The 13,239-nt window shown below is 38.2% G+C and overlaps 1 protein-coding gene across 3 annotated transcripts in view; it reads right to left on the bottom strand.

Moving 5' to 3' along the window:
• The window catches only part of BRCA1 (BRCA1 DNA repair associated), a 55,772-nt gene that overhangs the window by 15,172 nt on the left and 27,361 nt on the right, over nt 1–13,239 (bottom strand). For 2 of the 3 annotated variants that reach the window (XM_081109180.1, XM_081109178.1), the window contains 4 exons: nt 11,194–11,350; nt 6,632–6,758; nt 4,288–4,472; nt 1,987–2,294 (listed from right to left, as the gene is read on the bottom strand). In XM_081109180.1, the coding sequence (XP_080965306.1) occupies nt 1,987–2,294; nt 4,288–4,472; nt 6,632–6,758; nt 11,194–11,350 (777 nt within the window). Of the gene's footprint in view, nt 1–1,986; nt 2,295–4,287; nt 4,473–6,631; nt 6,762–11,193; nt 11,351–13,239 lie in introns of all 3 variants that reach the window. The other variant, XM_081109179.1, reaches the window with a different exon arrangement.

Below are 13,239 nucleotides of genomic sequence, written 5' to 3' on the forward strand. Positions count from 1 at the left end.
AAGAATGACTGGGTCATCTCTGTGTATAATAAATCACACCCACTACTGAATCCATTTGATACTCTGGTGTGTTATCTTATCATGGTTCTTTAAGATGTATTCACTCAATTATTTTATTATGAAGTGATACCAATGGTGATTAATTTATTAAGATGTCTGAAATCTACACTCGGAAACAATGTTTCAGTGATCTTAGTATTTTAATGGGTATTTTCCATAGTGAGAAACAATTCCTGTTTCCAGCATTAGGGACCCAAGGAGATGTCAAAATCCTAACAGGGAAGAGAGGCTCTTGTAGAGCAGAAATGATAGGGCAGGCTACCAACCAGGATAAAGACAAATAAACACTGGAGAAATGCCATTATCTGGCAGTGAGCTTGGAACCAGCTTGAATTTAGCTAATCATGCTGGTGCATTCTCTCCTATATGAACCAAAGTGGGGAAAAGATGCCTTCTGGGGAGTAGAGCTACACCTATTTGCTTTTTATAATAAAAACTAGAAGTCCAGTGCATGAGATCCTGCATGGGTGGGGGTCCCTCGGCGTGGCCTGTGGGGATTGGGCTGAAACTGGCAGTCCAATGCCACCTGCTGCTCCCACTCATCCCGGTCCCGCTGCGCCTGCAGTGGGCTCACACCCAGTCAGTCCTGATAGAGAGAGGCAAGCTGCGAGCCCTGCACCTGGCACAGTCCCTGGGGGGAGGGTACCCCCCCCCCAAATACGATCAGCCCTTAGGGCAGGTGGTGGGAAGCCCTTGGTGGCCTGGGATCTGGATCTATCCCGCTGACGTTCCGACTGGTTGTCAGGAGCCACCTGGCGACCGCTTTTATATACTTTCTTTCCTGCGGAGCACCTAGGGAGGGAAAGCGGCCGCAGTGCCCTGAGGCCAGCTTCCAGAAGGCCAGCAGTGCCAATCAGTCAGTGCCTGGCCCTTTCTCAGGAGATTGGACCTGCAGGACTACTGAGGGAGTGAGAGGCTGCCGTTGGGCTGGCGGGCCGCTGGGCTGGTGGGCTGCTGGGCTGGGTCGGTCAGCGGCACTCCTGCTGTGGGGCAGCTCCTGTGTCGAGCATCTGTCCCCTGGTGGTCAGTGTGCATCATAGTGACTGGTTGTTTGGTTGCTTAGGTTTTTATATAGACTAGAGGCCCGGTGCACGAATTCGTGCACCAGTGGGGTCCCTTGGCCTGGCCTGCGGGATCGGGCCGAAACCGGCTCTCTGACATCCCCTCAGGGGTCCCGGATTGCAAGAGAGCATAGGCCAGGCTGAGGGACCCCACCAGTGCACGGTCGGGGCCGGGGAGGGATACAGGAGTGCTTCAGAGCATGTCCTGCCCATCTTGCTCAGTCCCAGTCGGCCGGACCCCTGCAGCAAGCTAACCTACTGGTCGGAGTGTCTGCCCCCTGGTGGTCAGTGCACATCATAGAGAGCAGTTGAGCGGCCTTAGCATATCATTAGCATATTACTCTTTTGATTGGTTGGATGGATGACCAGATGATCGGATACTTAGCATATTAGGCTTTTATTATATAGGATAAATACAATTTTAAAAGCTCTATATCATACCCAAAACTATAATCTCTCTGCTAATATTTAATAATTACTTTCTTTTTAAAAAATTGATTTGAGAGACAGAGAGAGAAACATCAGTTTGTTCCACTTACTTATGCATTCATTGGTTGTTTCTTGTATGTGCCCTGACAAGGGATCGAATGTGCAACCTTGGTGCATCAGGAGGACACTCTAACCGACTGAGCTACTCAGTCAGGGCTAATAATTATTTTCTTAAGTAAATTTATACAAAATAATTCATGCTATAGTGTTATCTAGGTCCAAAACTTCAGAAATTAGTAATCAATTTAAATTTCATTAGAACTATGTCTATTTCTTCGATTTCTTCCTATAAGTTATTTATTACTACCTAGGTAAAACTATTATGGTATGTAAATGAAGTCTCAGTCCTTAGGGAGATACATATGGATACACTTACAAGTTCTTTTGGGGTCAAGCCTGATGCCACCATAGATATTCTTTTGTTGACTGTTTTTGCTGAAGATGTCACCTCTGGCTTCTCCCTGCTGGCACTTTCTTCCCTCACATTATACCCCGCAGCATTAGTAGTATGAGTAGCAGCTGGACTCTTAGCAGATTCAACTTGAAATTGGGGTAATTTCAATGCAGAGGTTGAAGTTGGCATGCTGCAAACATGAGCTGACTCTGGGGCTCTGTCTTCAGAGGGATCAGACTCTGGGTCATCAGAGAAGAGGCTGATGCCAGATTGTAGGCAAGGACTTCCCTCTGAAAGGAATGGTGGATGAAATTTAATCTACATAAAAATGAATCTTGAATTACAACATCTAGTCTCTGCTAAGAATTGAAAAGATAGATCAAGTCAGGTTAAAAAAAAATGGGTGCACTAATACACTGTTGATGGAGGTACAAGGTGTCTTAACTTTTCTAAAGGACAATTTGGCATTATAATCCAAAAGTCATGTGTGTTTACACGTTCAGTCAATAATTCAAGTTTTAGAAATGTATCCTAGGAAAGTAAAAGATGTATGCGCAAGTTTAGCCATAGAAATGTTCACTGCAATACTGTTTATAACAGTAAAGTTCTAGAAACAACTTAAATGTCCAATAATAGATTGGCACATCTATTTCAATGGGGTACTCTTCACCCATTACATTCAGTTACTATGAAATAGAGAAATGCACACACCTACGTTCATTTCAGAATTATTTACAATAGCCACGAATGGAAGCAATCCAAGTGTCTATCAATGGATGGATGGATAAAGCAAATGTGTTATATACATAGAAATGGTTTAAGTCAGTCACAAAAAGACAAATGATATACTATTCCACTTACATGAGGTATTAAAGTTGCCAAGCTTTTAGAGACAAAGTGGAATGGTAGTTGCCAGGGGATGAGGTATGGGGAAAGTGGAAAGTTGCTGTTTAATGGGTACAGCTTCAGTTTTTCAAAATGAACAAGTTCTAGAGAATAGTTGCACAACAATAAGAATATATTTAATACTAGTATACACTTAAAAATGGCTAAGATTGTAACTTTTGTTATGTATTTTTACTGCAATTAAAAATAAAACTGTCCGAAACCGGTTTGGCTCAGTGGATGGAGCGTCGGCTTGCGGACTGAAAGGTCCCAGGTTCGATTCCGGTCAAGGGCATGTACCTGGGTTGCGGGCACATCCCCAGTGGGAGGTGTGCAGGAGGCAGCTGATCGATGTTTCTCTCTCATCGATGTTTCTAACTGTCTATCTCTCTCCCTTCCTCTCTGTAAAATATCAATAAAATATATATTTAAAAAAATAAAATAAAATAAAACTGATGCCATTGAGTTTAATATGCTATCCTATTTCAGAGGCCAAACTTAAAAAAAAAAATTGCACCTTAGAATCCATGAAATGCAATATTGTAAGGTAGGCTTTCTGTAATTTTGGTCATTTATTTTATCTAATTTAAGTAACCTTTTTTATTACCTATATTCTCCAACTGCTTGGCAATGAACATATAATACTTTAGTAAGGAAGGAAACAATATTGAAATATGAGAGATTCAATTTTTGTTTCATCACCCACGATGATATCATTACCTTTTTCACATAATAGATCATCAGATATCATCACCAAATTGAAGATCATCCCTGAAACATTTCACAAAATGCCACTCAATCGGGAAGTAAGCATAACTAAGTAGAATGTATGAGATCCCCAAAATGACCCTAATTAAAATGGTCAAATACCACATTCAGAAGCCAAAAGGCATCTTTTATGATAATGTGTTTTAGAGGATTAATTTAAAATTTTCTTTACTAATGCACACTTTAATTCATAAGCCGTAACACACACTGTTCATTTAAAGTGATTTATAAGGCATAAAATATATAGTCATTTATATTCATTAATTCATAAAATAAGAGCTTACTTTGGAGATTTGACTCATTTTTCAATCAAGGACAGGCCTAAACCTAAACTTTGTTCTAGGGCTCTAGAACTCTTATCTAACAGTTGAAATAAAATATTTAGAGCACACCAAGACTCCCTCATCTTCAAAAAGAATTAAACCAATACAGACAGATTAACAACTGCAACAATTTTCAAGTAAACTTGTATAAACATTCAAGCTATTTTTAAAAAATGGGTTTAAGTATAACAGATGCATTCATGATATACTAGTACTAGTACATATGAAAGACGATTAACTAGAATACCTTTAGGTAAGATTCAGAGTAAAATAAAAGTTTTGTCCAACAGAGAAGATGAAATATTACCTGGATCTTGTCTTGGCAAATAAGACGGCTCCATTAAATCTTGGGTCTCAGACTTGGTCAGTTGTTGCTCCTCTACATCAACACTCTCAATGAGCTCCTTTAGAGATGGGCGGTTTCTGTTCTGGAGACTCTGTGAGTGGCAGTGCACATACCACCTGTCATCTAACAACTGGGATGTAGAAGAGCTAGAAAGGATGCAAGGAGATTTTTTTATCACCACAACTTGTGAAAGGACTTATCACACATCCTGGGCAGCCAAAGCATAAGTAAAACAGCTCATTGTTGGAGAGACACTCAAGTGAGGGCCTAGAAGTCTGGATTCATGGTGTCTGCCAATATGTCAAGATTGACACAGAACATTTCCCTTTACGGTCTGGTCTGAGGCAGTAAGTATATATCTCCTAGCTGTTTCAAAGCATGTCAGCAAATTTCAGCAAATTATCTACCACCACTTATTCAAATTCTATAAAATAGAAAGTATTATTCCACTTGAGTCCCCATGGATGTGTTAATCATATCTCTTATGAAAGTAGAAAAAGCTAATGATTAATTTTGACATCGCTACACTCATTCTTTCTATATCCAATGTCAGCAAAATTCATAGAATCCTTATCTCCTGCCTTTTCAGTATCGTGTCATTGTAAAAACAAAAGCTATAAAACATTGTTAGAAGAGTATATGCACACAATAGTAATTCCTTTACTCTTTCAGGTTTTAGAACATCGCCGATTAAGATACTTAACAGATTTAAAAGACCTCAGAAATCAGCTAATTAATTCCAACAATTATTAGGTGTTTACTATGAGTCAAACATCAAAACTAGGCTCTATGGATTAAAGATGAGCAAGATCTAAACTGCTGCTCTCAAGTAGTCTAGTAGAAGGAGGAAGTTCAATGAAATGTTTAAGTCTCTTGGGGAGGGGGAGGAACAGCAGAAATATTTGGTCTGAATATTAAATGGATGCTTCAATTAGTTAAAGCTTGGCAATGAAGTCATTACCTTTAAACATAGGTTTAGTGCCTATGGAGGCCAGATATTTTTTTGTTTTTGTAAGAGAACATTTATTGGGTAAATTACCGAGGCAGAAAAAGTAATTCCTAGAAAAAATTGGATTAGGAAACAAATTATAGAGGTAAAGGAAGAGCCCTTCCCCCAGCCGGCATGGCTCAGTGGTTGAGCATCAATGTCTGAACCAGGAGATGGCGGTTTGATTCCGGGTTAGGGCATATGCCCAGGTTGCAGACTGGATCCCCAGTGTGAGGCATGCAGGAAGCAGCCAGTCAATGATTCGCTCTCATCATTGATGTTTCTATCTCTCTCCCCCTTTCCCTTCCTCTCTGAAATAAATTAAAATATATATATATATATATGTATATATATATATATTAAAAAGGAGCTTGGGAGTGAGGAAGCTAATGATAATGTGCCTGGTGGGGGAGGGAAAGGCTTGGGGGTAGTCCCTGGAGGGAGAGCACTGGAGGCCCGATCTTTTAATTCTGTCAGCCACAGTGCCAGTACCCCAGCCTCAATAATATATCCTCAGTCTAGTCCAAGAGGTTTGGAAAAGATGGTGTCATTAGATTTTTGACAACTTGTCACTATTCCCAAAAAGATAAGTAAAAATATACATATAATCAGTAGGAACTCAATAAATATGAATTCCTTTTCCTTCCTAGAGTGGTGAGATATGTGACTCTAATGCAGGGGTGGGCAAACTTTTTGACTCGAGGGCCACAATGGGTTCTTAAACTGGACCGGAGGGCCAGAACAAAAGCAAGGATGGAGTGTTTGTGTGAACTAATATAAATTCAAAGTAAACATCATTACATAAAAGGGTACGGTCTTTTTTTTCAATAGTTTTATTCATTTCAAACGGGCTGGATCAGCCTGCGGGCAGTAGTTTGCCCACGGCTGCTCTAATGGCTCTGAGACTCTTTCCTGAACTATCAAATAAGAACAATAGTCCAGAACTTGTCCTTTTACCATCACAGTGTTGTTGTGAAGGTCAAATGAGAAAGTAGGTACAGTATTTTTGAAAATATAAAGTACTATACAATCTAATCTCAATAGTAATTTGAATAGACACACTCAAAGATACTGTGAAAAATATTTAACAATAAGGGTTCAATGTAAACAAGCATAACCAATGGACATAAGACACTGGGGGTAGGGGAGGCCAGGGGATTGTCAAGGGCGGGGGGGAAAAAAAGGAGACATATGTAATACTCTTTGTAATACTTTAAGCAATAAAGCAATTTAAAAAAAATAAAATAGGTAAAAAAGAGTTCAATGTAAGTAAAAGTGTTACTTAGATACCACAATTTGACATTTATTACTTCTTACCTTTCCATTCCTGGTTCTTTATTTTTATATCTGGTGGAACTACCGAGAGACTCTTGAAATTTGTCTGCAGAAAGGCTTTCTGAATTCTGGCTTACAGGATATTCACCACTTTTCTCTGAAGTTGATTCTACTTTAAATGGAATAGGAAAACAAAGAAATTTACTGTTTTGTCCTGATGGTGATAATTCAGGTGAGAATATTGATTTATTTTTCTTTACTGATTTTAGAGAGAGGAAGGGAAAGAGAGAAAAACATTGATTTGTCATTCCACTTATTTATGCATTCATTGATTGATTCTTTTTTTTTAATATATATTTTATTGATTTTTTTACAGAGAGGAAGGGAGAGAGATAAAGTTAGAAACATTGATGAGAGAGAAACATCAATCAGCTGCCTCCTGCACATCTCCTACTGGGGATGTGCCCACAACCCAGGTACATGCCCTTGACTGGAATCGAACCTGGGACCTTTCAGTCCGCAGGCCGAAGCTCTATCCACTGAGCCAAACCGTTTCGGCTGATTGATTCTTATATGTGCTTTGACTGGGAATCAAACCTTGGTACATCGGGACAATGCTCTAACTAACTGGGCTCTCTGGCCAGGGTGAGTATATTGATTTTCAAAAGCAGCAATCTGTGACAATCAAACTGGTTTTTAAGTAAGTATATCAGACATAATATTATAAGCAAAAGTGATCCAGCACCAAATGGAACGAAAGTAAGTAAATAAGTAAATAAATAAACGGAACACTTTAAGACTGGGTAAATAGAGATACTCAACTGAGACAAGGCTGAAAAAACATATATTTATATATTTTTGGCCCTAAATGATAAGGAAACAAGAATAGGAAATAATTTTTATCTCTACAGCAAACTAAATTTTACTCAAATCCCCTTAGATAATAGGGAACAGAAAGTACTAGAAAGAAAAGAACATTCCCTTGTCTATCCCTACTGCCTCCACATCAAAGACTGTATAAAATGGGGTGTGAACTTCAACATGTGTGAAAAAACGGGAGGGGAGGGGTCATATGAGAAAGAAAAAACAGGTGACAGTCTGCTTCAGATTTTCAATTAGTAAGAAAGAAGAAAACCCAATAGATACATATTAAAAAAACGAAGGTAATGACTGATAAAGAACCCTGAAGTAATACATGGACTAATGATGAAATGGCACAAGAAAAGGAAAAAACACAAAACAGATCCAAGGCAAAGTTTTGACATGTTAGTACATCCTTTTATTTATTAATTCCTCCAAATGTATTACTGTGCTACTGCTTTCTAGGAAGTAGCTTAAAGGCAGAAATATTTAAAAAGTAAAAACAAATACTTAAAAATTACAAATGTCTTTTATCCATTAAAAAGTCATTGATGACTGTAATTTATTTTGAGCTTTTATCAGAAAAGCTAAAAATTGAGGCAGAAAAATGTAAACAAAGGGCTGTATTAATTAAACTGTTTTTAAGACATTGGGTGACCTGGGGGAAAATAATTATTGATTTCCTGAGTTAATCCTCAAATGCATTATTTATAGTTTTCACTGTGCTTATCTTTTCTGAGAGTTTCTAGGAACATAAGAACTCTGCCTGGAGCTTCCAGTTGCTGAAAGTAAGCTGAATCGAACTATGCAGATTTTTCTTTCAACTCGTTCTGTAAAGCTTTTTGATAAGGATATCATTTTCCCCCCAAATATAGGGTGATCATTGGTGAAAGGAACCACAGAATTAACCATTGGAAAGGGTTATAAAAAAATAAGTAAAAGGATAGGGAGGAAGTCTCAGACATATAGATATTAAAAAGTCATTTCATCACATCTGAATATTTAGCATATGAGTTCCTCTTTTCACTATCATGGGGCCAAGCTATGAAGAAAATAAGCTAACCTGAATTAGAATTCAATTACTCAATGGTACCTAAAAAGACAGGGCAAAATTTTTCTGTTCTTCTTTTCCCTTAATCCTTATTTCATAAATTCAGGGATCCAGAGCCCAAGTATTGGGAGAGTACCATAGTTCCCCTTAAATAATTTCCTCATCTGGGGTTTTTAACATGTTACATATTATATTTTTCATGGGTACGAAATATGGGCCAGACCTAACGTTTAATAAATTTACTGACTGCCTACTATGTGCTAAGTACTGTGCAAAGTATTAGGAGAATCAAAGGAAAAGACATTGGGGAAGAAAGGAAAATATATTAATAAATGGTAAATTATAAAATAAAATAAAAAACCCATAAGGAAATCCAGCATATAACCCATTCACACAGTTGATTCAATATTTCCAGAGGAGCATAGGAATTTTTAACAAGTGCTTCCAGGAATGAATATATTACAAGACAAAAAAACTCTGATGTATCTGAAAATCATTTCCACTCTAAGAGATTATGATCTTATAAAATAATGTTTGCTTTATGAATGGTTGGTGATCCACAAGAAAAAAAAATGACTAAGTGCCTGATATACAATAACTACCCGCAGAGGAGGTACACATAATTTATAATGAGTATACAGATTTGCACAAAAAAATATTATGCAGGCTTGGGAATGACCCTTAAATAAACAAAAGGACAGAACTATGTTGAGGGCAGGACATTTGATGCAAAGACCCTAGACCAGTGGTTCTCAACCTTCCTAAAGCCGCGACCCTTTAATACAGTTCCTCATGTTATAGTGACCCCCAACCATAAAATTATTTTTGTTACTATTTCATAACTGTAATTTTGCTACTGTTATGAATCGTAATATAAATATCTGATATGCAGGATATATTTTCATTGTTTCAAATTGAGCATAATTAAAGCATAGTGATTAATCACAAAAAATATGTAATTATATATGTGTTTTCCGATGGTCTTAGGCGACCCACAGGTTGAGAACCGCTGCCCTAGACTATGATGAATACCTTTACTACAAAGGATAAAATAAACCTCCTAACAAAAATATTTTATATAGAGATTTGTAAAAAATTTTCAAAAAGTTTTTCAAACCCATAATAAAAATGTATAGAAATATAACACTTATAAAATTAAAAAAAAAGAAATCCACAACATTTTGTCTGCAGATCTTCAGAAAAAATAAACACCCCTCCCCCAAAGATGAGATAGATTTACACATATGATCAAAGCCAGACAATAACATTTTATAAGTTGTGCATAAAAATGAAAAGTCTAGCCTGTTTTTAGACTGAAGATGGTGAAAGTACCTCAAAGAAGAGAATTATGCTGGGGACTAGACTTTGCGCTTCATTATCTGGGAGATGAACTAAATGAAGATACAGTTACAAAGAAAGCATTGAAGGAAATACACTTGAACCACTGCCATAGCAACACAGTTCCTAACTTCTCATGCATAAGCTACTGTTTCTCCCTGAACATAAAAATATTGCAAGGCACACTCCCTGACCAAGGCCACGATTCTGAATAATAAAGACTTGAGTTCCTAGAAAGACTGAAAGGAAGGCCCTATTGCCCTGAGTAGGACTGGGGAAGGAGGCGATGAAGAAGTAACTTGAACACTTAAGTTAGCTGGGTAGGTATCACAGATAAAATGAACACTTTGGGAGGACTTGCCATACCTGCCTACTCATAAGCACCAACTCCCCCTCTGGAACCCATGCCTGTGCCTAACCTCTCATCTACTTGACTATACATTTGCCCCTATTTAAAAACCTGCCTGATGTGCTGTCTTTCATAATGCTCTTTTCAACTAAATACTCGAAATTTCATCTTACTGTCCTTCATTTATGCCACATTACCCCTCAGCTCAGCACTCCTTTTTTTTTTTTTTTTTAAATAATATACTTTTATTGATTTCAGAGAGAAAGGGAGAGGGTCAGAGAGACAGAAACATCAATGATGAGAGAGAATCATCGATAGGCTGCCTTCTGCATGCCCCATACTGGGGATCAAGCCCGCAACTGGGGCATGTGCCCTGACCGGGAATCAAACCATGACCTCCTGGTTTGTAAGATGATGCTAAACCACCAAGCCACGCTGGCCAGCCTCAATGCTCACTTCTTACAGGAAGTCAGCTTTAATCACCTCCTCAGAGATCCATCTGTCTTGTTGATAACTATAATGTTGGGATAAAGCACCTGACTCTGCCACATAATTGGGTTTTCTGGGGATCAAGATGCAGTTCCTCAAGTAAAGGGCATCTCTTCCTTATAAACCAGAAAGCACATGGAATAGGGCTTTATGATCTGACACCTGTGGTATAAGGAATATGAGCATTTTTTATAAGCTTTCTAAAATGAGGGGGTTACTTATTTCTAATCTCTCCCATTGCACTCAGCTTCCTATGGTCTCCCCGTAACATCTCCTCATTTTGGGTACTCAGTCGTCAGAAATGACACTTAATGACTGTCTTGATCTCTCTGAATGGGAAATTAGTTGAAAGCAGGGACTAGAACTGAGGCTCTAAAATTACCCGTGGAGTGACTCAGCAAATACATGCCGAGCAAAGATCATAAAATGTTCAAGCTGGGTTCACATTTTTCTGGAGATAAAGGCTTAGGGAGAGGAAGAATTTTGCTTAAGAGGAATTTGGCCAATGTTACAAACCTTTTTCTGGTGTGTTTTGTCGTGGATTTAGTAGGTCCTCAGAAGCACAAGAAGGGGATCTGTGAGAAGGCTGGCTCCCCTGCTGCTCTAACACAGCTTCCACTTGGTCTATTTCCTGCTTGATCTTGATCAGGTTATCTTGCATCCTATCCCTCTGCTGCAAACACAACAAATGACACAGAGAAAGTTACACTCTTTTAGAAATTTACCAGAACACAAGAGTATGTCATACCAATTAATTTTAGCATGGGAATTAAAATCACCTAGTATGGAATTATAAATTCTGGCTGAATACCTTTTAATCCAACCACATTCATGCAGTTAATGCCCATGAAAAGATTTCAGAATGATGTTAAAGGAGGAAAAAAAATTTCCTTAGACTCTCCCAAATAGATTTGCTTTATTTTATTGTGATGTCCTTTTGAAGTTGATTACTTTCTTTTAAAAGCTCAGGAGTGAAAAAATAATTAAGGTTCTTAAATACTTTTGATATTTAAAATTAGCATGACTTTGTTAACATTTTACATATGTGTTGTTTCAAAGGCGTAGTATTTGGGACTCATAGGAGATATAGATTAGTCCATATAAAAATGTCTGATTTCTGGCGTGTGAGGACACTTCTTTTTTCTGGGATTCTTTGAACATTTAATTTCTAACCAAAAGAACAAAGAGCTAATTCATTAATTTATCTATTTGCTCACTCAACTATTTGTTGAGCACCTATTATATGTCAGACACTGTCCTAGTGCTGGGAATATAGTCCGCATGGTGCTGCCATTCTAGATGGGGACAGGGTACCTAGAGAACTTCACAGAGAAGGACCTGTTAGAGGGAATGAGCCAACAAAAACAGCCCTAGTAAAGCCTGTTTTATTGTTTTCAACTCAAGATAAGGGTCTTCTCTGCTTACGGGGCTCATGATGTTTATTTCTCCACTTCAAAAAGAAATCTGTGCCCTGGCTAGTGTTCTCAGGTTAGAGCATCAGCACACACAGACGGGTCACAGATTTGATACGCAGTCAAAGGCATGTACCTGAGTTACAGGTTCAATCCCCTGGCCAGGTTCAGGCTCTTGTGGGAGGCAATCAATTGATGTGTCTCTCACATTGATGTTACTCCCTCTCCCTTTCATGCTCTCTAAAAAGCAATGGAAAAAGTATCCTCAGGTGAGGATTAAAAAAAAAAAAAAGAAAAAAGAAATGTGTAGCTGGGTGGCACAATTGGTTAGAGCATTGTCCCGATACACCAAGACTGTGGGTTTGATCCCTGGTCAGGGCACTTACAAGAATCACCCAATGGATGCATAGAATAAATGGAGCAACAAATGGATGTTTCTCTTTCTCTAAAATCAATGACTTAAAAAAACCCTCTAAGGCTAAAATAAAAACATTAATTAATTTTAAAAAAATTTCCTAAGTCTAAGGGTTTTCTTTCTTCTTTTGTTTTTTCTCTTTTTCCTGTTTTCTTCTTTCTTTAGTCTAAGGTTTTTGATAAGCCAATTATTTCATAATTAAAGAGATTTACAAAATATATCTTTCTTCATTACTTTTAGAAGGAACATCAATGGTTGCCAGCAAATCCTGGGGAAATAGATTATTTCATCCTCCATTTCTTCTTCTCATCCTTAAAAATGACTTTGCCCACCACTAAAAACGAGCCATCTACTTTCTCCTGCTACACTGAGTAATTTTCAAGTTTTTATGACCAGAAAATGTATTCTCAGCTTCACATAGGCTTGCAGTGCTACCCTGACACTGTTTGCTGCAATGTCCGCAGTAGCGCCATTGCCACCACGTGGAGCTTGTGAGTAGCTCCAGTACTGATCAAGGAGGGCTTGCCTAAGTAAATGTGGAATGAATCAGACATCCGTAAGCTTCAGAAGCTGTACTAGACGCTATGTCATGACCATCGACACCTAACCTCTACGTGGCCATTAAACAGGTTATAAAATCAGAAAAAACAGTAATGGAAGACTTAGTTAACTTTCACTTAGGTTTTCCTAAAGGAATTACTTTATAACCTGGACAATTCCCCTAGAGGCAATTGG

This window comes from Myotis nattereri (assembly GCF_964212035.1).
Source record: "Myotis nattereri genome assembly, chromosome: 16".
NCBI lineage: Eukaryota > Metazoa > Chordata > Mammalia > Chiroptera > Vespertilionidae > Myotis > Myotis nattereri.